The sequence below is a fragment of the Squalius cephalus genome (genome assembly GCF_949319135.1).
Source record: "Squalius cephalus genome assembly, chromosome: 4".
NCBI classification, from domain to species: domain Eukaryota; kingdom Metazoa; phylum Chordata; class Actinopteri; order Cypriniformes; family Leuciscidae; genus Squalius; species Squalius cephalus.
In genome coordinates this window covers 50,861,123-50,887,543 of record NC_137125.1, presented here as the reverse complement: position 1 = coordinate 50,887,543, position 26,421 = coordinate 50,861,123, and the positions used below count along the sequence as shown (strand labels likewise).

The following is a 26,421-nucleotide window of genomic DNA, read 5'->3' as shown; positions in this document are numbered from 1 at the left end:
ACATGCATTCAGTGTGGTCACCACTCAGAACTGAATACTGTCTAGTTAAATGCAAGATTGTCTTTCAAGGAAAAAGCGATTTCAACTGCATTTTTTGTAAACTATACTATGTCAAATATATTTAATTTAATTTGATCCTATGTTGATTTCTCAGTAGTTACAGTTGTATAATTTTGCTGACCTTTTCATTTTACCCCTGCATTACAGGGAACTAGTTAGCACTACATCACACATTATTTTATATGCATTTTACTGAGGGTTGTGGCATAGCCACATTTTGCAGGCCAGATCACATCAGGGTGAGCTCACAGAGATTTTAAGTGCTGTGATTATCCAATTCTCTGGGTGCCTATGAATTTTTATTTTTTTATAAATGATTGTTGTCATTTTGCTTTTTATTGCAATGGTGACCTGTAGCAGGAAAGGCCCAAGAGCAAATATGTAGTTTTTAATAGGCCAATAACTCAGGTGTCCAGCTGGGTTTGGCTAATAAACAAACAGGACTATGGGAAATGTAATCTCTCCTTAGTGTGACTACCTAAGCGAAAATGACTGTTGTTAGGAATATTCCTGCGATATTACATGTTTTCAGGCATTGTGGAATTGAATTTGTCTTAGATAGTTTAGGTAGTATGTTCAACAAAAATGTGTTTAGTGAAATTGTTAGGATATCATTGTTAGGCCCCTTAAGCTTTTGCAGGTTCTATGAATTGCAATGGCAAAATCTTTCATACTCCTTCCTTAATGTTATTTGTCTAGAAATGGTTTAATATGCAGACAGATGCATTCTTATACCATATTAGATGGCCTTGGAGTTATTTCATCTGTGGATTTCATTTTGTTTTGTCCTCTTTAAGAATTAAATCGCGACATCTCACTAACTTTTTTTATTCAGTGTATATAAAGTTTAATACAGATGTTTTTTTTATGTGGCTGCCACTGAACAATGTAATTTAGCTAAAGTCACAGGAATCTGGACAATCATAATCATGTATGATTACTCAATGAATTTTGAATTGTGGCAATGCTTTCTAATATTACAGTCTTATCTGGATTCCACAATCCATTTCAGAGGAATAGTCCCGTACTTCTGCTGGTATGTAATTTCTCTTTTGATACAGTACATGGTGACCTTGTCTGTAGCTACAGAAGCACCTCAACCTGAAATGTGACTGAAAAGCGAGGGCAAAGGCTGGTGGACTCCAGCCTGCCTGAACAGTGCCGGTATAGAGTTTGAGTTATAATTTAGCTCTCCTTGTGTTTGAGTGATAGCCGGCCTCTAAAAGGCCTGTCTGCACTGCTGAAAGCCTTGCTGATGTACGAGCACACCTGTCTGACAAATCTTCCGTGTCAGTCAGTGACTGACGAGCATTCATCATGTTTGTAATTTTTTGGGTTGTGAGTCTGTCCTGGATCTTAAATGGAGCAAATACAATGTGATTCTTTGCTGCTGGTTTGGCTGTCTTAGATTTAAATCTGGCAGTCCCCTCCTTATACCACTGGAAAAATAGTTCACCTACAAATGATTGCCATTTGCTGACCCTCATGTTGTTTCAATCACATTTGACTTACTTAGGTGTAAACACTTAGGATGTTTAGCAGAACGTCTGAACTGCTCTTTTCCATACAATGATATTTGTTCAATTTGCACTGCAACATGTTCCAAGTTCATCTGTTTGTTTGTCTTTTAAGCTTGACCGCATCCATCCCTATTCACTTTCATCGTATAGATAGGAGCAGCTTGGAGATTCTGTGTTTGGCAGAAGAAAAAGTTATATGAGTTTGGAATAATATGAGGGGTGAGTAAATGATGACAGAATTTTTTTTTTCTGGATGAACTATTCTCTCAAGACACGTGTTCATAATGGTAAATGATTTTTTTTTTATTCCCCAGAAACTAGATCAGTAAACATCCTTATTCCAACATGAGAAAAAAAATGCTGACATTTATTTAGTTTTTACATTACCTTAAGCACATTGGTCTGATTGACTAATGTGTTTAGGGTAGAACAGACAGTCAATATAAAAATGGCTTTTTCACACTCAAAGCAAGGACGCAATGCTTTTAAACCATGTTTATGCTAGAAATACTGATATAGTATTTGCACAAATTTGCGTGAGGCTGGAATCATGGCTCTGTTCTCCAGGGATCTCTCAGGAAACCATTAGAAGTAACATTCAAAAGTGATTTTTTTTTCTTTTTCTTTTTTCTGGTGTAAGATTCAGGAGTAGGCACTTACCCTGTCATGATCAACCTACGGCAATTTATATGAGAGATGCTTTTAAAGCGTCTGCATTCAACAACATCCAGTCCTGATAGTAATATAATCAAATATAATATATGTATGTATATAGATTCCTTAAAATGTACATTTGTGTTTTATTCAGCAAATGTGTGGTCTCGTTGCTTAAGTTGTATCTGTCATACTGCAAGTAATTCACACTTGTTTACTGCCTGGCTACTGCACAGAAGATACCTGTTACATTTCTGGATAGAATATATAACAATTTTAGCCATGAAAAGACAGATCTGCTTTTAAATAGAAAAACGACATATTTCATCAAAAGTTCACATCATAATCACCGTGATCTTCTATTCTACTAGATTTCCTTCTCAACAAACAGTCAGGTCTCTAACGCGCCTATGGTTGTCGTACAGCACAGACGGTATTGCTTGGGACCACAAAGACTGTTCCACTACTCTTTACACATGTAACAGTCAGGTATGAGAAACAACACCTTCTTGAGGTCTTAATATCATCTGTTTTCAGTGAATGGCCTACAAATATCACACTGCATATTTTGGCAGCAAGTCTCTCCCTCTACTTCTCGCTAGTTACCACTGTTCCATTGCCATTTGCCACATCTGACAGCTCATGATGAGGGGATATAGAGCTAGTTATAGATTTTCAGACATCCCTTCCATTTGAATTTGATGTCTGTGTCAAGGCAAAAAGATAAATGGCAAGTTGGAACAGTATGTTCTCCACTCTTGCCTTGTCAGTTTGCTTGTAGTATTTGTGGTCCTCTGCGTGTGCAGCTTAAAAGGCATTGTCCAACACATTTATGACTGTAGCTTTAACCTCAACAGCAGCTGGCATCCCTTTCCCAGAAATCCAGAGCCTTGTAAAAGGAGACTGCTGGCTGGTCTCAGACATCAGAGCCATTTTGGAAGGGTATCGCTTCAGTTCTCCATAAATGCAGTGGTTCCTCATAAAGACATAAATCAGAAAGCAAGCCACTAAGATCACAATGAAAAGTAGACCAAATGCAGCAATCAGTGCCACGTCCCACCTCTCTGAGTTCTTTACGGCTTGTTCTAATCCTTTAGTTAGGACATTGACACACTTGGTGTCGTGTCTATGATGGATGCTGTGAATGTCCACACACACCTTGTACTGTGTAGCAGGGTTGAGATGTGTAAGATTGTATACAGTCATGTCAGATGGTACCCTAGCTGTGAATGCCATAGTTGGATGGTTTGCACTGGGCATTGTATACCACTTAATGTTTGGTGCCAGGCTACCATGAGAGGCCTTCCAGGAGATCAACACAGAGTTGGTCTGTACAGATTGGATGTTGACATTCAGTGAGTCATTGACAGGCTGTGGGAAGTATCCATTTACCTCCACCGAGACAGATTTTAGGTCTGCCCCAACAAGATTGTGTGCCACACACGTGTACAATCCAGCCTCATTCTCAGTGATATCATAAATATCAAGGGTGCCTTCAGGGTGCATGTAGAATCTCTCAAAAACTGCATTTGGGATGATCCTTCTCCCAGACGGAGTCACCCAGTATATGTCTGGCTCAGGTTCAGCAAAGGCACGGCAGTGCAGGGACACAGATCTCCCACTATCCACACTGATTTGTGTGGGGAGGCTCTCTGAAGAGATGAGAGGCAGGCAGATCTCCATCATCTCTCTGAAGTGAACCTGCCGCACATGCTGACCTTCATACTCTGGAGGTTCCACACAGAACAGGGAGTCAGGCTCCATGAAACGGATGTTTGTCTTGTTCATGTTCATCCACCGTACAACGCAGTCACAACGGATAGGGTTAGAGTGCATGCTTACCTCCCGAAGATTTGGGAGGGACTCTACTGTGATCCGGTGCAGGGCACTTAAAGCATTTCCATTTAGCATTAGAGTTTCCAGCCTTGGTAGCCTATAGAAAGCATTTGGATGTATATACGAAAGTTTAGGGTTGTTGGTGGCTTCGATTTTGGTCAGTTCTGGGAGGTTGTTGAGGGCAAAACTATCAATGGACACCAACTCAGGCATGCTGTTAATGCCCAATTCCTTAAGATGGAGCATGTCCACAAAGTCACCCCTTTGAATTCTCCCTATGGGGTTCTTATTGAGATCCAAAAACTTCAGGCTCTTAAGATGCTTGAGAGCACCATGGGGTACCTTAGGGAATGTATTATCATAGAATGAGATACTTTCCAGATTGTCAAGGCCCAGAAGTGAATCATCTGGTATCTGTGAGAGGTTCATTCTAGTAAGAACCAGACTGCGCAGGTTTCTTAGAGGCTTGAAGCTCATATCCTGAATTGAAAGGATAGGATTTTCCCCAATCATTAGAATTTCCAAATTTGGTAATGGCTCAAACCATTCACTTTTTATACTCTGAAGCCGGTTGGAGTTGAGGTGCAGTCTCAGCAAGCTCTGAAGGCCACGAAAAGCCTCTGGAGAAATAAAGGAGATGAGGTTATGATTCAGGTAGAGCTCCTGAAGATTGGTCAGTTGAGAAAGGCTGTTGTCTGGTAGGGCGCATATCCAGTTTTCCTCCATGTGTAGGGATAAGAGTTGAGGGAGGTGGCCAATGTTGAAGTCACTTATTGATGACAGGTTATTTTGTGAGAGATCAATCTCAGTGATGTTGGGCAGGTAATCCAAAGAGTGCTCAATCTTAGCAATGTTGTTGGTCTGAAGTAAAACGACTTGTGTATCAGATGGCAATCTCATGGGCAGGTTAAAAAGCCCCAGGTCATTACAGTCAACAGTAGGAGCCTCCATATAGACGGAGCTAGGGGAAAACCAGGGTCTAATTTCACATACACAAAGTTTTGGACAACTGACTCTCTCTTCTGTAGCAAGAACAAAAGTAGTCACTGCAAGGCCCACTAGCAAATAATCCGCAAATGATATGTCCTTCATATTGGCACAGTTCCCACCAGTAAGGAGTTGGTCCTTAAAGATTTTGCAGCAAAAGCACTTCACTTCAAAAATAATCAACCATTTGTGGTGATCACTATTGAATCCAACAGAGGGCCTTCCCTAGGCCCTGACCGATGTGCTGTCAACAGATGCAATGTCCCGTTGCTAAGTCTCCCGTTATTCAGATTGAAGGTGGTGTATGGAATTTTACTGGCTGGGCAGATAAAGGTGAAAAGGTCACCATTAAACTTCAGGTAGCGGTGGTTTCAGCTAGGCAGACGCAAGGCTGTTCATTTCATTTAATACTATGGATGGTGCCATCATCATCCTAATCCACTTCTACCTGAGGAAAATAAGAAGAAAGAGATGAAAAATATTAGCATATAATTATCGAAAAATGCAAGGGCATCACTAAGGCAAGACAGAGGCATGCTGACATTTACAAAAGCCACATTAAAGCACTCTGATGTCTGCTGACATTTTATTCAGCAGTACCTTGCACACTAAGCCTTTGACATATGGATATGGGTGTCCTTCACCCAAGATATTATTTTGGGATTCTAAAGCCGAAGTTGTCCTAAAATATGGGAATTACAAAGCTTAGTGTGTTTGACTTGTTGTAGGCATTAATATTGCTGCTTATTTTTCAAAAGGGTACATTCCTAATGCAATGCACCATGATGAAATGTTATAGCTGTGTACACAAAACATTCTTATTACACTCCTGTTTAGTGAAAATATTGCAACTGGGCAATAAGCAACATATACCATGGCCTTGAATATTACATATTTTATCTGCACATGCCATGTTGGGTCTGTCTCAACAGTATTATATCAATTGTTTGTTATTTTCCTACTGTTAAAAGCAACTATCTTTGTTTTGCTATGCAGAAGAGCCTTTAAAATGGTAGTAAAACAGTAATCCTGTGAGAGCTCTCTGCATCACCAAGGTTACCATGGAAGCTGTAGCCAGAAAGAAAGTGAGTGAGACAAAAGGAGTGAGAATTTTCCATCAAATCATCATCCCTCTTTTCAACTTCAGTGGCTAAGGAAGGTGGTGAGTAAGTAAGGATTCCACAAAAAGTCTGCAGTAAGCTTTGCAGACATGGAGGAATGGGAGTTCATCCCTCAATGCTCTGTGGAGGTATGAGTGTGTTGAGTATTTGAGGGGGCGAAATGTGTGATTTTCCAAGGCAACAAGATTCTTCATAAAGCCAAGAACATTCAGAAAAAGCTTCAATAAAGGGACCTTCTGGTGACTAATATTTGTGGCAACAGAATCTGTTTGAAATACATGGTATACAGGGCCTTCTCCGTTTCAGTTTTGTCTGGTAATCATGATTCCAAAAGAGTATCTGGTCTGTTAATGTCTCGCCATCACTGAACTATACTTGTGTTGTAAACAGAGAACTACACTCTCTTTCCATAGACAGAGTCAAATTGTTAATTGCAAATTGTAAAGTCTAGCGGGTAATGAGTGCTATTAAATTTGGGTGTTTATTACACCTCATACTGTAGGTGTGCAGCTGCTCTCACAGTGGTTGGAAAATGGATGCTTCACAATACCTGTGTCAGCCAAATGCATCTAGTTTTCTTGACTGACACGAATGGCCTATTTTCCTAGGTGTTAAATGGAGCACTGCTCCTGCAGTACCTGCATGTTCTCTATGGTAGTGCTGGTTCACTACTAGTGCAGAGCGTAAGCATGCTTGTATGTTAACAGCATAGTGTTAATGTGCAAAAGGCGAAAATGCAGTTAGTTATTCTTTTGATCTTTCTAGTCTCTTCTTCTGATTTGGGATATTTCTGGACCTGTGATACCTTTTCCAGATATTTTACAAGATATTAATAGTGATTTAAATTAGTCCTTAGTATTTAATATAATTTAAGTGTAGAACAATTTAAGGGTGCATAATAAATGTAATAATAAGTGTTTCTCTTATTAGAGACAGTTCACATTCAATATGTTTTTGTACTACTTTGCATTTTCTGTTATGCAGGATTGTTTTTATTATCTTGCCCTTTTAGACAAGGTTATGTTTTTGATGCAGGGCCAGAGTTTCAGTGTTTCACATAGTGAATAGGACCATTTACCAATGCACAATAAAGGCGTAGTTCAATGAGGCTTGAATAATTTGGCACTGTTTTGAGTGTGTTACATCAAGGTTTCAATAGTTCCACAGAATTATCTGCAACTGTTTGGTATGTCCACAATATTTCAGAACACAATTATTTTGATTATTCAACTACAGCTAAAAAGGTAGCTAAAACTATTTGGCATATTGCATGTACTGTATATTGTGAAGTGAGAAAAAAATCAAAGAACTTTTTATTCATTTTAAGACTACAAAATCATTACACTATCCTCCAGAAATAACCATGTAAAAGCTCTAGATTCTGCAATGGTAAATACTGTCTTGTTTTGCATGTAATGGTTGGCATGATTGTGTTCCAGAGGCTGTTTCTGTTAAAGTATCCACAAAAAAAAAAAAAAAAATCCCAGGAGAGGAGACAAACTAATACGACTAAACATGTATTAACCTCCAATAACTGTGTAACAGCAATAAAGGTACTGCACACCCATTCAAAACTCCAGTCAAAGACAAATGAAGGAAATTAGGCCTAACCCAGTTAAGTGTAGGTGAGAACGTACACACTTAAGGACTTGGAACAACACCGTGGCTCATAGAGCGTAAGTGGCAATACCTTGCATAGTGCGGCACACTTTCAGAGACAGAGAGAAATGCAACTAATACCAGAGAAAATGGAATTTCAAGATGGATGCCTCTAATCACCGTCCTGATGTACTGCAGAGTAAGTCAACGAAATTGGAGGGAGAAGAGCTGGAGAATCGTTGCCCGTCGTTATTTGCCAGACCTGATATCACAGAGCTAGCATCATCTTGATTGGGCTTGTGAAATATAGGGGCATGTTTGAATAAATGTGTCCGGTGGGCAGAAGGCCTGCTGACCCTGGGAAGTAACTCAGGCTGAACGGTGGCAGCCCGGCTCCAATGTTTGCTTTGGGCCGTGCTATTTGAGATGGGCTGTAAATCTTGGGCTGGGGACTGATTACTAAGCTTGAGGTCCTCTTAAAGCTCAAACTAGCCCCACTGGGTATTGGAAAATAGCTGTAGCAACTCAGTGCAAACTGCTCTTGGGATTATGCTGTTGTTTTTTGTTTATTTATTTATTTTATTTTTTGCATCTGTTTCTTCATTATGTGTGTGTGTTGTTGTTGTTTTTTACTTTAATTTGTGGTAATCCTGTTAGATGTGTTGAAATAAGTAGTATTGACCCGTCCTTGTACCTAACTGATATCTACCCCTAGAACCCTTTTTTTTTTTCACTGTTAAGAAGTTATATTGGCATTAAATTGGAGTTTTATACACATTAAGCACACTTTTCTAGAAAGTGCATTTATGTATTTTGATTTTATGATGTTTTATTTTTTACGGGTCTCAAACAACTAGTTTTCCACTTCCTAGCCATTATACTACTTCACTTAATTTTTTGTTAATTGTCATAAGCACAAAATACTTTTTTGGATTAGAACATATCTGCCAAGAACATAAAAGTAACCAGCAAACTTACATGGGTTATTTTAATAAATACAATGTTGTAGCTGTAGAATTTCATTTCTAGTTAAACTTGTGTCATACAGATCACGTACAGAAAGTAGGGCAACGGTTCACACAAATGTCTACAGAAAGACACCCCTCTTCTTACTCTTACACCCATGCTCTGTCTCCTCTTTGTATTTCACTGCAGCTTTCATTTTGTTTCCACCTCTCTTCGTATGTTTAGTGTAAGTTGTTCAATCAGGCCTGGAGAAGACGCAAAGGGCCTAGCAGCCAACCAATTTGCATAGACCTCTCAGTGGGAGGCATAGTCTGTTTCGCTGTTCCTCCCCCTGCCCTTTACTTCATTGATTTGCGATTAAAAGGTAAGGGACGAGTCCATTAAATAGGCTTTGCTATGCAATGTGTGTGCATATTGTTTCCAGTGCAATGCACAAGGAACATTTCCCTTTGCACCTGCTCCTATGTGCTCACAAAATCAGCGCAGAGTCGACGGTTAATGTAGAATCAATGTTCCAAATTAACCGATGGACCCCACAGGTTTCAGCTTTTCCACCGCCGTATTTTCTTTCCCTCAAAGAATACAAGTGTACATGACAGTTTCTAAAATGTGTAACTGACTGTTTGATGCTGATTTTCTCTTTTAAGAAAATCAAATTCATGCTTACACATAGGGGTGTGCGATATCATGACTTTTGATCGTGAAATGTCTCCACAATCTGCTTTTGAAGAAATATGCTAGTATCAAGCTACAGTGCATTCTATCAGTTGCAGTTCTGGCGCCTCCGTCCCACATACTGTACAACGCGACATACATTCACATCACATGTTAATTTAGAGGTAGAGTTACGCACACGTGACATTGCAATTATTCACAATCATGAAAGTGTATTCTTTACATGTGTTTTAAAGCCTTGTCGTTTAAACATTTTATTCACATGCTTTTCTAAGCGTGTACACCCCAACCACACGAACACTAAAAGAGTGTCAAACAGCCCTTGAGTACTAAACTAAGTTATCTTTCGCATCTTATTGGACTTAAAATACACACATGGTTTACATAAACACAACCAGTTATGTCTCAAGTGAACATAAACTGTGGGGGTTGAAAAAAAACCTCCACGTTTTCGGTGCTAATGCAGTTGTGATGCGTTCATATAACATGTAAGGGTGGCGCTGCCAATAAAGCACCTAAAAGCTGTCACATAGAACCGGCAAAAGTAATGATTATGAATATGTCAAATATAGCAAGTAGACATTTTAATTGTTTATTAATAAACAAGTGTTTTCTGTGTCAGTGTCGGCTGCAAATATGAAGTTGACGATGCTGACTCGCGATCTTCGCAGTAGTGAACGCACCAGAGAGAAATGCACATTTCATACGGATTACATAAGCAGAGAGCAGTCTGTTTTCTTTTGTTTTGAACTGAATAGAATAGACATTTCAAGCTTTCTATAGATATATTTCTCAGGTCTGTGAGGCAAGTAGTCTACCTTATACGCTGAGTTTCGGTTCATTTATGAGACGAGCTCCAGTCCACGCGCCGGCGCCTCCGTGTCCTGATTATCTATTGTTTGCTATATTTACTTATTATTTATTAAGTCCAGGCAATTGATGAAAGGCTTTGTGCTTTCTGTTTGAGGTCTCTGTGAAAGTTTTAAAGCAGTCTTTTAGTGCTACTTTCAGAGCGGTCACGTCCGTAACGGAGAACTGTCACGTCCATAACATTGTTTTTTCCTAATAAATACGAACAAGAAAAATAAAATATATTTTTTTTAACTTATGTTCTGTGGAGAGCCAAGTTCTTCATCTGGTGGGTAGTATTGGTTTGCGTTTAGTAATTCACAGAATTACTAAAAATATTTTGCCACCTAAGTTGAAGATTTTTTCTGTAACGCATGTGTATTTCCCTCATATTAAATATAAAACACATATTTAGACTGATATTTTTCTAATGTCTGGACTCCTTTGTAAAGGAAGTATGGATATATAAACAGACGTTTCAATATATTGGTGTTAAATGCATTTTCTGAGAATTTATATTTCAAGTTTTTACTGCACATGTCACTTCCATAACGCTGGAATTGCCCAATTTTAAAGAATTTATCCTCAACTAGTTTTCTGGTGTAGGTCTAGGCCTCTGATTTTATAATGTTAACTTCAAATGATACTAAGAGTAATTTAAAGATGGGGTCGCATTGGATCTGGACGGGAAGGATAACTCTGGGAGTTGGAAGGAGTGTGTCGCGATTCTGCCTTCTCACACCACGACACAGGTTCATGGATCTGAGTGTCGCGATTTCGGTTTCATAACGCATATCGTTACAGCCCTAGTCTTTACTGAGTCATTACTGCTTGTATTGAGTCGGGTTCAACTGATTCTCTGGGTGCAAATGTAGTTTGTAGTTAAACACATAACACACTGACATTAATAATCAGATAATTCATAATTTTACATCTCTAATTATGCATTCTCTTTTAGTTTTCAGTAGTTTTCCAGCATTTTCCACTGAGTTCTAAATATGCTGTAAGAACATTCGGACTCATCTGTCCCTAACAGTTGATCCACGGTGTTATTGCATATTGCTCATACAGAGACATGAAACGTTGCTGTTTGCTCTAACATACTGTACATAACCTAGCCTAAGGGAAGGATACCGTGCACAACGCACAGGATAACTGCATCACTAAGCTACACTCTATATGAAGAACCTAATTATGAAAACCAATAAAATTCCCCAGGGTACAAATACAGCATTTCACTCTAATTGGGCCTGATTGATTGAAAGCTTGTTCCCAATAGCAAGTGTCAGTCGATCTATTGGTGTAGCTGTGCATGGTTTAGTGTTTTCTTAACATCTCTAGCTTGACTGTTTTTGCATAATGAGATCCCAGTTCTCCCAGTATGTGCTTTATACCGCACCGGATACCTCTACTACAGGTATCATTCTTATCTAAGAACAGATGGAGAGCACAGCAGTGCTCCTCAGATGGTTCTGCTCTGTTTACTCCTGAAAGCACAGATAGCATATGCTGCTATCATATTCTCTTATCAAAATCTATAGTTTGAAAAAGAACTAGTCGAGGCTTTTGAAACAATGAAAGAATCTGGAGTGTGGTGACCTTTTCAATAGACAGAAATTTAGGATTCAATAGACAGAAATTTAGGATAAGTCATAGGTAGTTATCTTTTTTGATATATATATATATATATATATATATATGTGTGTGTGTGTGTGTGTGTGTGTGTGTGTAACATTATCGCATTAACGCGTAATTCTAAATCTTTGATGCGTTAATATAATTTAATAAAAATAATGCAAATAAATTACTGAACACAGTTAGACAGTTAGATGACCTTGGGAGTTGGGAATTTATCACACTGAGCATCTACAATGGCTCAAGCACCTGTAACCCTGGTAGGCCGAAATGATTTGATTCCTGCAATTTGAAAAACTCACGGTAAATACTGTCCACCATTAAGCAAAGTCAGCAAAAATATCACACAGGCACCCAAGCAAAATTGATTGTTCATTTAAAATCCGGCCGTTGTTGTTAATGGGTGTTGTAGAATTTTCTTGTTTATGCAAACAAAAAGTGCATAGAGCTCCTAATTTTATTTGCAGTTTGTTGGTTTTCGATGTAAAAGTTTGAGAAATGATTTCAGTTTGAGAATGTATATCAGTACTTTTTGAATATTTCCAGCACATTAACAACACAGTGATTATATTGATAACCGTGAACTTTTTGTTTACTATAATCGTGATTAACTTTTCATACGTTTCATCTCTAGCACAGAAATATCTAGCAACTCCTGCTTCAACTGTACCATGTGAGATACTCATTTTCACTCACACATAGTGCACAAGAAGAGGGCTTCTCTGGCACCTGTTATCTTAGTAAACTTGTATGTCTTAGCAGCTGGTTAAATGTTGACTAGAAAAATAAGCTTAGTTTTGGTAATCGAAAGTGTTGAATCTGATGGGTTTACATTCCTCAATATAGCATATAATGACAAAATAAATGTGTTAAACAAGATAAATGGTCTTTGCTCAATTTTATGATAAGTGTACGAGCATTATGATCTGCCAGATCAAGCATATTTAATGCATAAATAACATTTCAAAACCGCACATCGACCATTGCTTTGTGTCTCCAACTGGTACGATGTAACGATCAGAGAAAGCAATTTTCCAGCACCTCATCATATAAAGAGGGACTAAAATCAGTTAGACTTCAATGTGCTCACAAAAGCCATGTCTAATAGATCCTTATATCAAGGGTTTTACTTATTGTCTGTTAATTAGAGCAGCCATCAAATGGCCCATGTGATTACATCTTTGATTAAAAATTGCCCACTCAGGCCTAAGTTTGTAGAGTTTGTCATGAAAGAGACTCCAAGGACACAAATATACACAATAATATATATATATATATACTATATATATTACTGTATAGCCTACACAATATTTTTGCTCAACATTTTTGCTTTGTAAAGCGTCAGTGAATCCCCAGGCCCGGTAATGGTTGTCACGCAGGACAAGGTCCTCTATGGTAAAACCTACTCATTAGCCAAAACCTTCCATATTTTTTATTCCAGGCCACGTTACTTTTGCCCCTGAAACAAGTTGATCTACTTGGTATCTATTTACTAGTAGATAAGGGTCACATATGGATATTTACATATAAGGATGCATCATGCACTGCATGCAATCTCCTTTGAATTTTATTTTAATTTGATGCACTATCCAAAATATTTGTTACAATGATGCAAGCTCATAAAATGCTATTTGCAATCTCTGACTTGTGTATCAGAAAGTACGATGCCCGTGTGCAACGATTCCCCTCCGCCTCCGTCTACAAAAAGATGTGGGAGGACAAACTCCCTGGTTGTGTGATTAACAGCTGGGTTAAAAAAAATGTCATCATCTGCATTGGAGATGTTGTGCTGTGCATGGTATAAAGTAGACTGAAGCAGTGAATGCAGATCAGACGAATGGATCCGAATCACAATGCCTCCATTCAACGATTCATTTAACGATCCTTACTGTACAGTGGATGCTCAAGGCGACTGCATTTTAAATGCATGTGCTATAGGGGTGCTGTAGAACATCTTGGACGGCAACAGGGTGATATAAGTGAGATTGAGAACAGCCAGATGCAAGAATGCCTGTGGCTATCCGTCCAGGACGTGCCTTGTGTCCAAAAAATACGCATGCCAAGCTGGAACACAGATTTCCTGTTGCTGATGCACACATGCGTTGGTTCTCCGACCGCGATATCAGCAACAGGAATTCTGTGCAGTGGTCCAGGTTGACATGACTATTTATTCAACTACCATACGTGCTTGTTATCCATTTCCCCTCCATTTCTGCTCCTTCTGACGCATATTATCTCACTCTGGCGCATATTCTCTCAACTTGAATGTGGATAGGCATGCAGTAAAACGACTGAAATGTATATTTATGAACAAAATAGATGAGGTTGAATTGACAAATATGACAACTTACCGTTTCAACGTATGTCATTCCGGTTGATAAAGCGACATGTATTCCGTTCATCTATAGCGCAGTGCTCCAGAGAGCGGGAAGCGCGCGCCACGCAAATGAAAATACGCGCGCGTGTTCTTCTTTTAACGCAGATGGAGAAATAACAGCGGTCCTAACGTTGAGATTTTGCCTTGAAAATGAGGCAAAATCCAGCAGGTGAGAGCCGTGTGGAAGCTTTTTAGAGTCCCTCGCACTGACAACCTCCTCCTTCCTCCGCGTTCAGAGGCGCATCTGCAGCCGCTCGTTCGGTTGTCACATTGACATGCCGCTGTCTCTCTGCCCAGCGGTCATTAATATCGGAACAGCCCCCGAGTCTCCAGAGAACAACCAATAGCGGCGGGGCGGAGAGAAACTCTCGCATCTGATTGGCTAAACAGCAACGTCTGTCAGACAGGAACCGTTGGAGAAATAAAGAGAGACTAAGAAAATGGATATGCTGGTATTAATTTCTGATTGCGTAGTGTGTTGGGTTGTCTTTTGGGACATTATGTATAAAAGTAACAGGGAGTAGGCTATGAGAAAGTTTGTACAGTAATTAACTGAAGTTTTGTTTGGCTACAACAAAATATAAGGTTAGTTTTTTAGTTAGTCACACACAATTACAATAACTTACAACTAAATTGTTTCACAGACTGATGATGCGTTTTAACGGTCATCAGCGTCGTAAATCCTGCAACGTTTAGTAGGCTATGTAGGCTACATTTATAACACAATAGGCCTAGGCCTACATTGTATTATATTACATTTACAACAAATAATAAAATAAAATAAAAACTAGTTAACGCTGCTGTGAGGGTGTTTCTAAAACAGCGGCTGTGATGTCAGTAAAATTGATATCTTTCTCCCTTCCGACTGTTATCAATCGCTCTCTATTTTTTTCTTCTTTCGAAAGTTGTGAAATAACTATTGTGGAGTTTTTCTTTTGCTATTTGAGAAAATGGGAACCCGAAACATATATTTAATGTAGTCTCTCTTTCACCACTATTCACCTTATTTTTCAGGTAAGAGGGGGTGTGGCCATTTGTAATTTTAATGTGTCTTCCAGTGTCATTTGCTTCCAGTTATTTTTAGCTGTACAAAACAGCTCGTTATGCTGCTTTATATTGCAAACAGGTATTTCTTACCATATTATTTTAATGTATTTTCTTAATTATAAACATGTAGGCTACACACTGGTTTGTAGTGCAAACAGTTTTACAGTTTACTGCACTTTGATATATTCTTCTTGTTATTTCCATAACAGCTAATAAATCGGAAGCCTCGCATATTCACAGAAAACACCTTACTTCCACTTGAAAAATAAGGTGGACAGAAGTTTTTACCCAACTATAGCCTCGTTTCCATTAAAGATTCGCGCAAAACTTTTGCGATTTTTTTTTCTAAATATCGATAAAAAAAACTATTGCGAAATGACGGCGTTTCCATTAACCGATGTTATGCGACTAAAACGTAATTTTTTCCTCTCGTGAAGTCATTCCAAAAATCATGGCAACGGACGTTGGTAAGTTATATCACAGCCACGTACCGCACTAGACGTTATTATTATTAATGGAAGGAAACATAGGCGTGTTATCCAAGCATTAATGGCAAGGAAAGACCTTTATACTGTGTCTGTGAGCGGCACATATGAAGTGTTTCTGGGTTTTTCTCACTCATTTCTGCTCCGAGGTCTTGATTGTGGCATTTCTTTGATGTTTAGAATCCAGTATTTCTGTCATTCTTTTGTCTTTTATGAATTAAAGAGCTCCGACTCCTATTCTGTCCAAACACACCGCGCCTTCTAAGTCAGGTGACCTGTAAATGTGCAAAAACTGTTTCCATTGCAGTTTTGCGAAATATTTCTTTTTCGAATAGCCTGAAAAACCACCTCATGCGAGCGTAAAAACTTTTTTGCGATAAAAGCGAGTTTTTGAGAAATTGACGTGTTTCCATTGAGCGTATTTTCAATTTGCAATTTCAATTTGCGCAATTTGAAGGGTAATGGGAACGCGGCTTCTGACGACTTCCGCTTCTGAGAAACCCGGAAATAGGTACTCCAACGCGATATTTCTGAGTGTTGGTGTACTTTTATAAAGATAATTTCTGTATTGGCACACAGATTCAGAACATGCAAGTGTAATTAGCGCTCTTTACTTGTATGATACTGCTTAAATAATGTCTGTGTTTTTTTAAATATATATTTTATATCATTGCAGATGAGGTGTAGTGGCTTGATTTTAGGACCAGAACTGCCCAACAACCAGTGTTTTGGGAAGAAAATAATCAAGAAGCAGAAGGTACTCTTTCCATGCATCCAATCCTTTCATTGTTTCAGGGACTTTGACTGAAGTACGTCCTCTTTGCAGTGAGCTGACCCTGTTTTCAGGGATGAATTCACTGTGAAGGTGCTTTCCTGAAGCCTATGCCCAGGTCGTTCACAGCTCACCCTCGAGACTGCAGACACCTTGAGAAAACAGGGATATAACTCATAAAAGACTCCCGATAGGGTCGGACACTGGTCCATTTTTCCACATCTGGCATTAAGAGACTGCTCTGCCAAAGAAAAATGTGCATGTACTATGAAAGCATAAATCTGGGTTTTGGTTGATGTCAGCAAGTACCGCGTTTTTCATCAGTCCATGCCCCTGTTTATGAAAAATGTAGAGGAATACTCACAAGTTGTGAGGTGGTTTCTTCGTGGCATTTCACAGCATCTGTTTTCTGACAAGGACTTGGAGGCAGTGCAGTTTATTGACTGGAGTTCCACTGTTATAAATATTTTTACAAGAAACGTAGAGAACATGCTCTTGCAGCCTCTTACAAAGACATAGAATCTGGAAAGTTTTCTGAAGAGTCTTTAACAAAAGTCATTTTAAAGCTACATTCTGAAACCACCATTATTCCATTATGGCCAATATAGATGTGCTTGCACAGTTGTATTATTAAATGATTCTGAATTTAATTTCTGATTAATATATTAATGTCAAATTTAGTCAATGTGTAAGGGTTGCTCTGTAATGGAGGCACGAAGACGATGAAGAAGATAATTTATTAAACCGTTAGGATAAGTACAGTCAACAACTTAATACATTCAAGACCAGACAACGAATGACAGGACAAGCAGGAACTTAAATACACGGAAGATGACTAGACAATGACAGACAGCTGTGATGATAATGATGATCGCTGGCAGGTGTAGGTAATGGTAGAGGAGATGCAGGTGTGGGTTAAGGAGGATGCTGGGAACTGTAGTGCGGACAGAGACTAACAGAAGACAGTGACAGAAACAGTGAAGGTGACGATGACAGCGACGTAGAAGATGATGAAGGCAGTGACGGTGAAGGTGATCGTGACACAATGCTTGTCAGCAATAAACTGCCCACTGCCAGGCTAATCAACTAAACTACTCCTCTGCCAATTAATAATCTTCAGAAATCAGAACATGCACTATTTTTTGAAAAAAAAATTTACTACTTATTTCTTGAACTCAACATGCCATAAGTTGTTTTCTAGAGATCTCAAGTTGTTTTCTCTTGTTGTTGTTTTTTTTTGCTTGGTCTAGAAATGACAAAGGCATTTATCTAGACCTGCATTACGGATGAGCGAATTCATTTTTACTTTGATCAGGGACTCACCCAAGCTGAAATAGCTCTATGTCCGTCAGTGGTAGACTGTTTCTAAATCAGTGTCCGAAGCGGCCTACAACTTTCACAGACACTCCACGGACTCTGAACATGTGGTCAGTTTCATTGCCAACCAACTCATGTGGTAAGCGAATGATGAGATGCTTTTTTCTCATGAAAAAAAATGCTGTTTTATACAATAAAACATGGGTAAAAGCAATGTTCCATATAAGCCACTGACATAATCCCATTTCTCAATAGTCACTGCATCTGCACATTTCTTTTCAGTTTGGTGGAGTTGCTGGACAAGTGACTCTCTGTAACATAACGTGACAGTGGCATTCCTGCAGAGATGTGTGAGTTTCCTGGGAATGCGTCTCTCAAACGGTCGAGTTTTTGCAGTAAGGGGCTGTCTGTGCCTGCAGTGCAGTAAACAGGCCGCCCAGCTGGGGGTTCGTTTAGTTAAGACTGATGTAGAGACATTCTGCCAGCAGCCAACCACACACAACATCTCGCTCTCCTCATTAGGCCTCCACACGCCCATGATGTTCAAGTTACTTTACCAATGTACATTTCTTCACAAGAAACTTAGAGAAGATGCTCTTACAGCCTCTGACAAAGACATAGAACCTGTAAAGTTTTCCGAAGAGCCTTTAACAAAAGTCATTTTAAAGCTACATGCATATTGATTCTGAAAAAAAAACAAAAAAAAACATTATTATATGTGTTTGCAAAGTTGTAAGTATTATTAAACGGTTCATATTTTCATTTCTGATTAATATATTAATGTTACATTTATTCAGTGCTTTTTAGCAATAAACTGCCGGCCACCAGGCTAATGAACAAGACTACTCTTCTGCCAAGTAATAATCTATGGAAATCATAAGAGAACATGCTTTTTTCTTTTTTCTTTTGTATGTCATGTAATAAATTCTTTCTTTCTTTCTTTCTTTCTTTCTTTCTTTCTTTCTTTCTTTCTTTCTTTCTTTCTTTCTTTCTTTCTTTCTTTCTTTCTTTCTTTCTCTCTTTTGTTTATTTGTTTTTTGGGTTTTTTTCTCTTTTCCTTCATTTGTTTGTTCAGTTGTTCTTTCTTTCATTTGTTCGTTCAGTCTTTTTTTGTTTATGTTCTTTCTTTCTTACTTTAATATTTATTTATTTCGTTCATTTGCTCGCTTGTTCTTTCTTTTTCGTTCCTTCTTTCGTTTGTTCATTTGTTTATTCATTGTTTGTTTGTTTTCTTTATTCTTTCTATTGATTCTTTTGTTCGTTTGTTCTTTTATTCATTGTTGGTTTTTGTTCTTTCTTTTCTTTCTTTCTTTTGTTTGTTTGTTCTTTTTCTTTTTTCTTTCTTTTCTTACTTTAGTTTGTTAGTTCGATTGTTCTTTCTTTAATTTGTTAGCTCTTTCAGTCATTTGTTTGTTTGTTCTTTCTTTCATATTCTTTCATATTTTATTTTTACGCATGATCTTTCTTTCTTTCATTTGTTCATTAGTTTATCCATTGTTTGTTTGTTTAGCCTATTTGTTTCTTTTCTTTCTTTCGTTTGTTTGTTTGATTGTTCTTTCTTTCTTTCATTTGTTTGTTTGTTTATTTGTTTTTTTGTTCGTTTGTTCTTTCTTTCATTTATTTGTTTGTTTATTTGTTTGTTTTTTGTTCGTTTGTTCTTTCATACTTTCTTTCATTTGTTTATTTGAGTGGTCTTTTGTTCTTTCTTTCTTTCTTTCTTTCTTTCTTTCTTTCTTTCTTTCTTTCTTTTTCACGAGCCAGGTGGACTGCAAAATTTATTTCAGCTATTAAAGGCTGCATAATTTGTAAGTAAAAGAGTGAGAAAGGCGAGATTTATTAGCCGGTGATTAGAAGCTTGTGTCAGCACACTAGCTATGCTTGCAGTTTAGTTTATGTATCCAAACGGATGTTCAATGCTCTTTAAAAGTCCTTGTTAAAAGCGCAAACGTCCTGAGAGGCAGTCATTATACACATCCAGTTTCCCTCAGTTTAAAGTCAATATTATTAGTATTCTTTCCAGCACCTGTGTAACACCATCTTTTCAAGCTTTGCTCTGAATGCTACAAAAGTTGACTGGATAAAAGGATAGATTTCTTTTTTGTTATACAAAAAAGCAGAGTGAGACTGCAGTTTTAGCCGCAAGATGTTCAAGGGCCTCTCTGAGGAGTTCTGTTGTCTCCTCTGTTTGTTCTGAGATGTTCTGAGTTCTGAAGTGTAGAGGTTAACCTCTCTCGTCTCCGCCGATCATGAGGCCAGGCTCCAGGAGAGGGTGACCGCATATACAGTACCGGAGCTTCCGTTCCACTGAAATATGACTTCAGTGTTGAGAATAGGGTGACATACATAAGAAACCGAGACAGAAAAGAGCATAGATAAGATAGTGTGATGACTGATCGAGTCCCACATTTTATTGCAAGCATAGACTACAAAAGCTCAATAACAGATTCATGACAAGCTTTGGCTGTCCATTGTTGAAAACTTTTTTTTATGCTTGTGTGCAATAGATGCAGAATGATTTTTAAATTGAATCCTGGGATTTCCACCTAGGGCCATAGCTTGAAATTCTGGGCCCTTTACCTCTTTTTCAGCCATTTCTTTGGAAGAGATACAGCCTGATGGAATGGTGCATGTTGAATTGTGCTTTCATAAATTGCCCTGCGCAGCTTATGCATGGACGACCCGAGTTCAAATCCAATATTCAATTTTACGATATTGAATATTACTCAGTAGTTCTCTTATTGCAGTTCTCTTTTGTCCGTTTCTTTATCTCTAGATGTTTTTCTCATATCTGCTCTTTGATTAGTTCAATTTTTTCTGTTCTTTACTGTTATCTATGTCCTCTTAGTTCTTTTATATTTCATCTCATTTTGTACAGTATGTTTCTTAGCTGAGGTAACTAAAACCATGATCCTGTTGTAAATCAAATGTCAGCTTTATTAAGCTAAGTAGTTATTTTATCATTTAGAAGATTTCTAAATATTCTCTTTACTACAGTACGTCTGATAAAATACTTTGAGAAATCAAAAGAAATGTTATGTTACCATACACATCCATTCATTCATTCATTCATAAGTGTTAGCGTTTCAGAGTGTTTTTGAACAAATCGGATAAGTGATTGATTCAGTGACTCACTCTTAAAGAAATGCTAAATATTTTATTTATTTTTCTTTGGATTTTGTTGTTTTAAACATGCTGATCTTTATCTCGTAAATTTGACTATACGCATGCATGTTTGTCTTTCTGAAGTCTATTGAACAATAGAAACTATTATATGTTTTACCCTCTCCAGCTTCAGCACGTATGTCAGTTTGCTCAATAGATACATGAAAATGGGCATGCATTGTGTATGACACTCAGGCTGGATGTTGAAACCCTGCAGATCAATGCTCTCTCCATTCCCTTTGATGTGTTGGAATAAGCAACATTTTTTTAGACAAAATGGCTATAAAGACCATGTCTGAAGTGAACAGACATGGCAATGACCTTCAGATTTGTTTATTACACTTCAGCACTGAATGTGTTGGAAAAATGCCACTCAGACTGTCCATTTATGACAAAAACCATTCAAGCTCACCAAAAAAGTAAGAAGAATAACAATAAAACTTCAGAACATGTGTGGGAACATCCTAAAGTTTTTGCATTAATGCTATTGTGAAATGAAAATCTTTATGACTTTGGGACTATAAGAACAAATGAATACGGAGATGTGGCAGCATTGTGCCGGCATCTGAAATCTCCCTTGTTACTCTTTTGTTTCATTATATTCCTTTGTGCCACCACAGTGAATGACTGGTGCTGATTATGCAAATGAGCCAGAGGAAAGAAGCATGGGTAATTATCACAGTTGTGGATAGGCTTTGGGGGGGAAAAAAAACTCCCTCTGCCATAGAGACACTGTAAGAAGAGAAAAATACTCACGGCTTTGCAACAGTAACAGCTTTAGAGCTACTGGAAAGCTGTATGTGGTCTCCTTATGTACTATATTGATGGGTTTCCATCCATATCCTATCTATTCAATAAAAATCCATTCAATCATTTAAAGGGGCCATGGCATGAGAAATCAAATTTGCCTTGATCTTTTGACATATAAGAGGTCTATATATAAACAAAGCATTATTGCGGGATCTGTGACATTACATGGGCAAATACATTTGAATTTGACTGCCTCCAGAGCAAGACTTTGCTGAATAGTTACACATCATCGCACTATAGGCATTCAGTTGCTTAAAGGAACACTCCACCGTTTTTTCATATTAAACTATGTTATTCCCTTAACTAAGACGAGTTGATACATACCTCTCTCGTCTCAGTGCGTGCACTCAATCGCTCTGGCGCGCGGCGACACTTTGATAGCACTTAGCTTAGCCCAGTTCATTCATTAGGATCCAAACAGAGATGAAGCTAGGAGCGACCAAATACCTCCACGTTTACCCTATTTAAACACAGTTACACGAGTAGTTACAAGACCAAGTATGGTGACACAAAATAAAACGTGGCGCTTTTCTAAGCGGGTGAAAAGGATAACTATAATGTATGGCGGAATAGCACTGGGAGCACTTCGACTCGGCGCAGTAAAAAGTCACGTTGGTTCTTATGACAGAAGTGAGAGGGAGAAGGGGAGAGGATTTTTCAGGCGTGACTTTTTTACTGCACCGAGTTCCAAGTGCTATTCCGCCATACATTATAGTTATCCTTTTTACCCGCTTAGAAAAGCGCCACGTTTTATTTTGTGTCACCATACTTGGTCGTGTAACTACTCGTGTAACTGTGTTTAAATAGGGTAAACGTGGAGGTGTTTGGTCGCTTCTAGCTTCATCTCTGTTTGGATCCTAATGAATGAACTGGGCTAAGCTAAGTGCTATCAAAGTGTCGCCGCGCGCCAGAGCGATTAAGTGCACGCACTGAGACGAGAGAGGTATGTATCAACTCGTCTTAGTTAAGGGAATAACATAGTTTAATATGAAAAAACGGTGGAGTGTTCCTTTAAAGGCTGACATTTGCTTACACTGGATTTGAGCATTGTGTTGCATCAGAAGTAAATACAACCCATTATAATCACTGATGCTGTCTACACTGGATACAGTATACAGATGCACGTTCAGTTTCTGACATAATCCAACACGCTTGAGTCTGCCAGCAACAGGACTACTGGAAGAGTAAAAGAAACGTTTGCTTTGATGCGTCCAGTTTAAACAGCTCTTTTGCGTCTCTGTACAGATATCAGAATGATCCCAATGTCAAAAACAAGTGGATGGTTTATCTTTGTGACGTCCTAGATTGCATCCATATGTTGGTTTAGAGCCTTTCTTTTTGTAAACGAGGCTCAGTGTAATGGAGAGTTCGCAATGTTTTCAAAACACTCACATGCAACACCAAGTGGGTGTTGATACTGTTTCCTATGCAATGACGTTAGCCAAGGAACCGCCCCATAAAAACGGATCATCGGGTCAGAATGAGGGTTAAAAATATTTTTTCCACATATTTTGGGCCAATTCAATAACCAGTTAATTTATTTAAGTTAATGCAATAATAATAATAATAATAATAAACTGTAGAATGTACACTCACCTAAAGGATTATTAGGAACACCTGTTCAATTTCTCATTAATGCAATTATCTAATCAACCAATCACATGGCAGTTGCTTCAATGCATTTAGGGGTGTGGTCCTGGTCAAGACAATCTCCTGAACTCCAAACTGAATGTCAGAATGGGAAAGAAAGGGGATTTAAGCAATTTTGAGCGTGGCATGGTTGTTGGTGCCAGACGGGCCGGTCTGAGTATTTCACAATCTGCTCAGTTACTGGGATTTTCACGCACAACCATTTCTAGGGTTTACAAAGAATGGTGTGAAAAGGGAAAAACATCCAGTATGCGGCAGTCATGTGGGCGAAAATGCCTTGTTGATGCTAGAGGTCAGAGGAGAAGCTGATAGAAGAGCAACTTTGACTGAAATAACCACTCGTTACAACCGAGGTATGCAGCAAAGCATTTGTGAAGCCACAACACGCACAACCTTGAGGCGGATGGGCTACAACAGCAGAAGACCCCACCGGGTACCACATGTTGCCTGGTCTGATGAGTCTCGATTTCTGTTGAGACATTCAGATGGTAGAGTCAGAATTTGGCTTAAACAGAATGAGAACATGGATCCATCATGCCTTGTTACCACTGTGCAGGCTGGTGGTGGTGGTGTAATGGTGTGGGGGATGTTTTCTTGGCACACTTTAGGCCCCTTAGTGCCAATTGGGCATCGTTTAAATGCCACGGCCTACCTGAGCATTGTTTCTGACAATGTCCATTCCTTTATGACCACCATGTACCCATCCTCTGATGGCTACTTCCAGCAGGATAATGCACCATGTCACAAAGCTCGAATCATTTCAAATTGGTTTCTTGAACATGACAATGAGTTCACTGTACTAAAATGGCCCCCACAGTCACCAGATCTCAACCCAATAGAGCATCTTTGGGATGTGGTGGAACGGGAGCTTCGTGCCCTGGATGTGTGCATCCCACAAATCTCCATCAACTGCAAGATGCTATCCTATCAATATGGGCCAACATTTCTAAAGAATGCTTTCAGCACCTTGTTGAATCAATGCCACGTAGAATTAAGGCAGTTCTGAAGGCGAAAGGGGGTCAAACACAGTATTAGTATGGTGTTCCTAATAATCCTTTAGGTGAGTGTATGTCCTTGCTCAAATGTGCATGTGCATTTGCTGGACCCCTACCCAAAAAAAAAAGTGTGTTTTTTTTTTTGTGTAATTTGAACTTAAGAACCACAATTTATCATACTATTGTTGTTATATTTTATTTGAAATATGTCATTTAAATGTAACATTGACAAAGTTTGTATATTTCTTTCTACACTCAGGTCGTTTTAAGTTGTATTGGCATCACTGGAAATAGCCGCTTAGTGAACTGACTCACCTTCCGGAGGTGGGAAAGAATGCAGGTATCAACACATGATAATCTATTTTACAAAGCAAGTTTAGTGCCTCTGGTGAAAGCAGAGTCTCCTGGACCTGGTCCTACTGTGTACAATCTACTGTAATGAAGGTCAATAAGAAGAGTAGCTAAAGCTAAACTGCAACCTCTTGAAATTGGCCCTCTGCATTTAGCCTTGACTCTTGTGCTGCACACCTAACCGAACATCGGCTGCTGGAAATTGAACAGTTTTTCTGCAGAGTAAAGTTTGATTTAAAAATATCCCCCATTGTTCGTGGAAAACAATAGCTGCAGATTTGCGCCGAGTGACAAGAGACGACGGTGCAGGCCTTCCGAAAAGCACACGTGCGGGTCTCTGTGGAGAACATGCTCACATAAATCATGTCCTGAAAAGCAGCTCCCTCAGGAAAATAAAAGTGCATTTGTCGGGGCAGTCAGCAGAGTTCATAGCTCACGGGCAGGCGGCCAGAGTCTTGTGCTGCAGCTCTTGCGACTGATCGCATATCAAATGGGATTATGACATTGTGCGTTCCTCAGCCCTGCATTTTTAATTGAATTACATGCTCCTCTTAATGCAATAATCTCCCAAAGATCCACAGCATAATGTTCAAATCAATGATAATAAAATTAGGCTGTTTCTTTTTGCGAGTCTTGCCATCTCAGATGTTGGATTACGGCAGAGACACCCATGCTTGCATAATGCCATGTGTGTGACACCCACGCTTCACACAGGCGCGGGTAAAACACATTCGAGAGATTGATCTGAATCATTGGCGACTCACAGGGCTGTTAAAACTGTGAACCTCTGGTGTCTGTCCATGTGACACAGTGGTGACTGGTTTTCAGTGAGGGGTCTGCGCCGTAGGGAACCTTTTACATGCTGACAGCCAAATAAAAGGATGGCCGAGGCTCTTTGCCCATTAACGTCATCCCTGAAAGCAGATTGTGTTGCTACGCAATTATACCACAGTGATTCTCAAACAGCGGGTTTAGTTATTATTAATCCATCAGCTCAGAGATGGAGTCCGACTGGACAGGCACATTTACACAAGCCATAGTGTTGGGAATCGACTTTCTTTTGGCTGCACAGGCCATTTTTGTTATCTGTGAATTTTTCATTTATTCGTACTCAATTTTTCTATGTTGTGTACACATTTTATTTTTTCGCTTTTTATTGTGCGAAGAGGGGAGGATGTGTGAGATAAAAATTTACACTGAATAACAAATGTGTTAAAAAAGGATGTTGCAGAGGGTTATAAAGCTGCATTAAGTTTTCTCAGTGCAGTTTTTACACAGCAGGGGAGACTAGGGCAAGTTTTCACAAGGGCTGTAGGTTTCCTTTTCCATGTTTTCATCGTTTTGTACTACGTAATTGTTTTGCTATTTAAATTTAGCTGAGAACTCATTATTGTGACAACCTTCCCTCTATGGTATCATTTTTTTTTTTCTATTGGTGCAAAAGTCAAAGTGTGTTGAGTGAATTGTTTTATTTTTTTAAATGGACAGTTTCAATGGAAAAAATGTTTTTTACTTTAAGATATAGCCTATGTCTACAAAAATTGACCTTTCGC

At 38.8% G+C, this 26,421-nt stretch overlaps 1 protein-coding gene across 2 annotated transcripts; it reads right to left on the bottom strand.

Moving 5' to 3' along the window:
* Positions 1–348: 348 nt before the first annotated feature.
* On the bottom strand, positions 349–14,569 carry lrrn3b (leucine rich repeat neuronal 3b). 2 transcript variants are annotated; one of them, XM_079869486.1, is made up of 2 exons: positions 14,254–14,569; positions 349–5,505 (listed from the first exon to the last, which is right to left on the bottom strand). In XM_079869486.1, exon 2 carries the CDS (start codon positions 5,160–5,162, stop codon positions 3,042–3,044), a length of 2,121 nt encoding a protein of 706 aa, XP_079725612.1. In that variant the 5' UTR covers positions 5,163–5,505; positions 14,254–14,569; the 3' UTR covers positions 349–3,041. The 2 variants fall into 2 exon arrangements, with proteins under 2 accessions (XP_079725612.1, XP_079725613.1); XM_079869487.1 differs by having other exon boundaries at positions 349–5,501.
* Between the last annotated feature and the right edge of the window lie 11,852 nt (positions 14,570–26,421).

What these genes read in the sequence shown, in the direction of transcription:
- lrrn3b (XM_079869486.1), bottom strand. Translation starts at nt 5,162, where the DNA reads ATGAAGGACATATCATTTGCGGATTATTTGCTAGTGGGCCTTGCAGTG.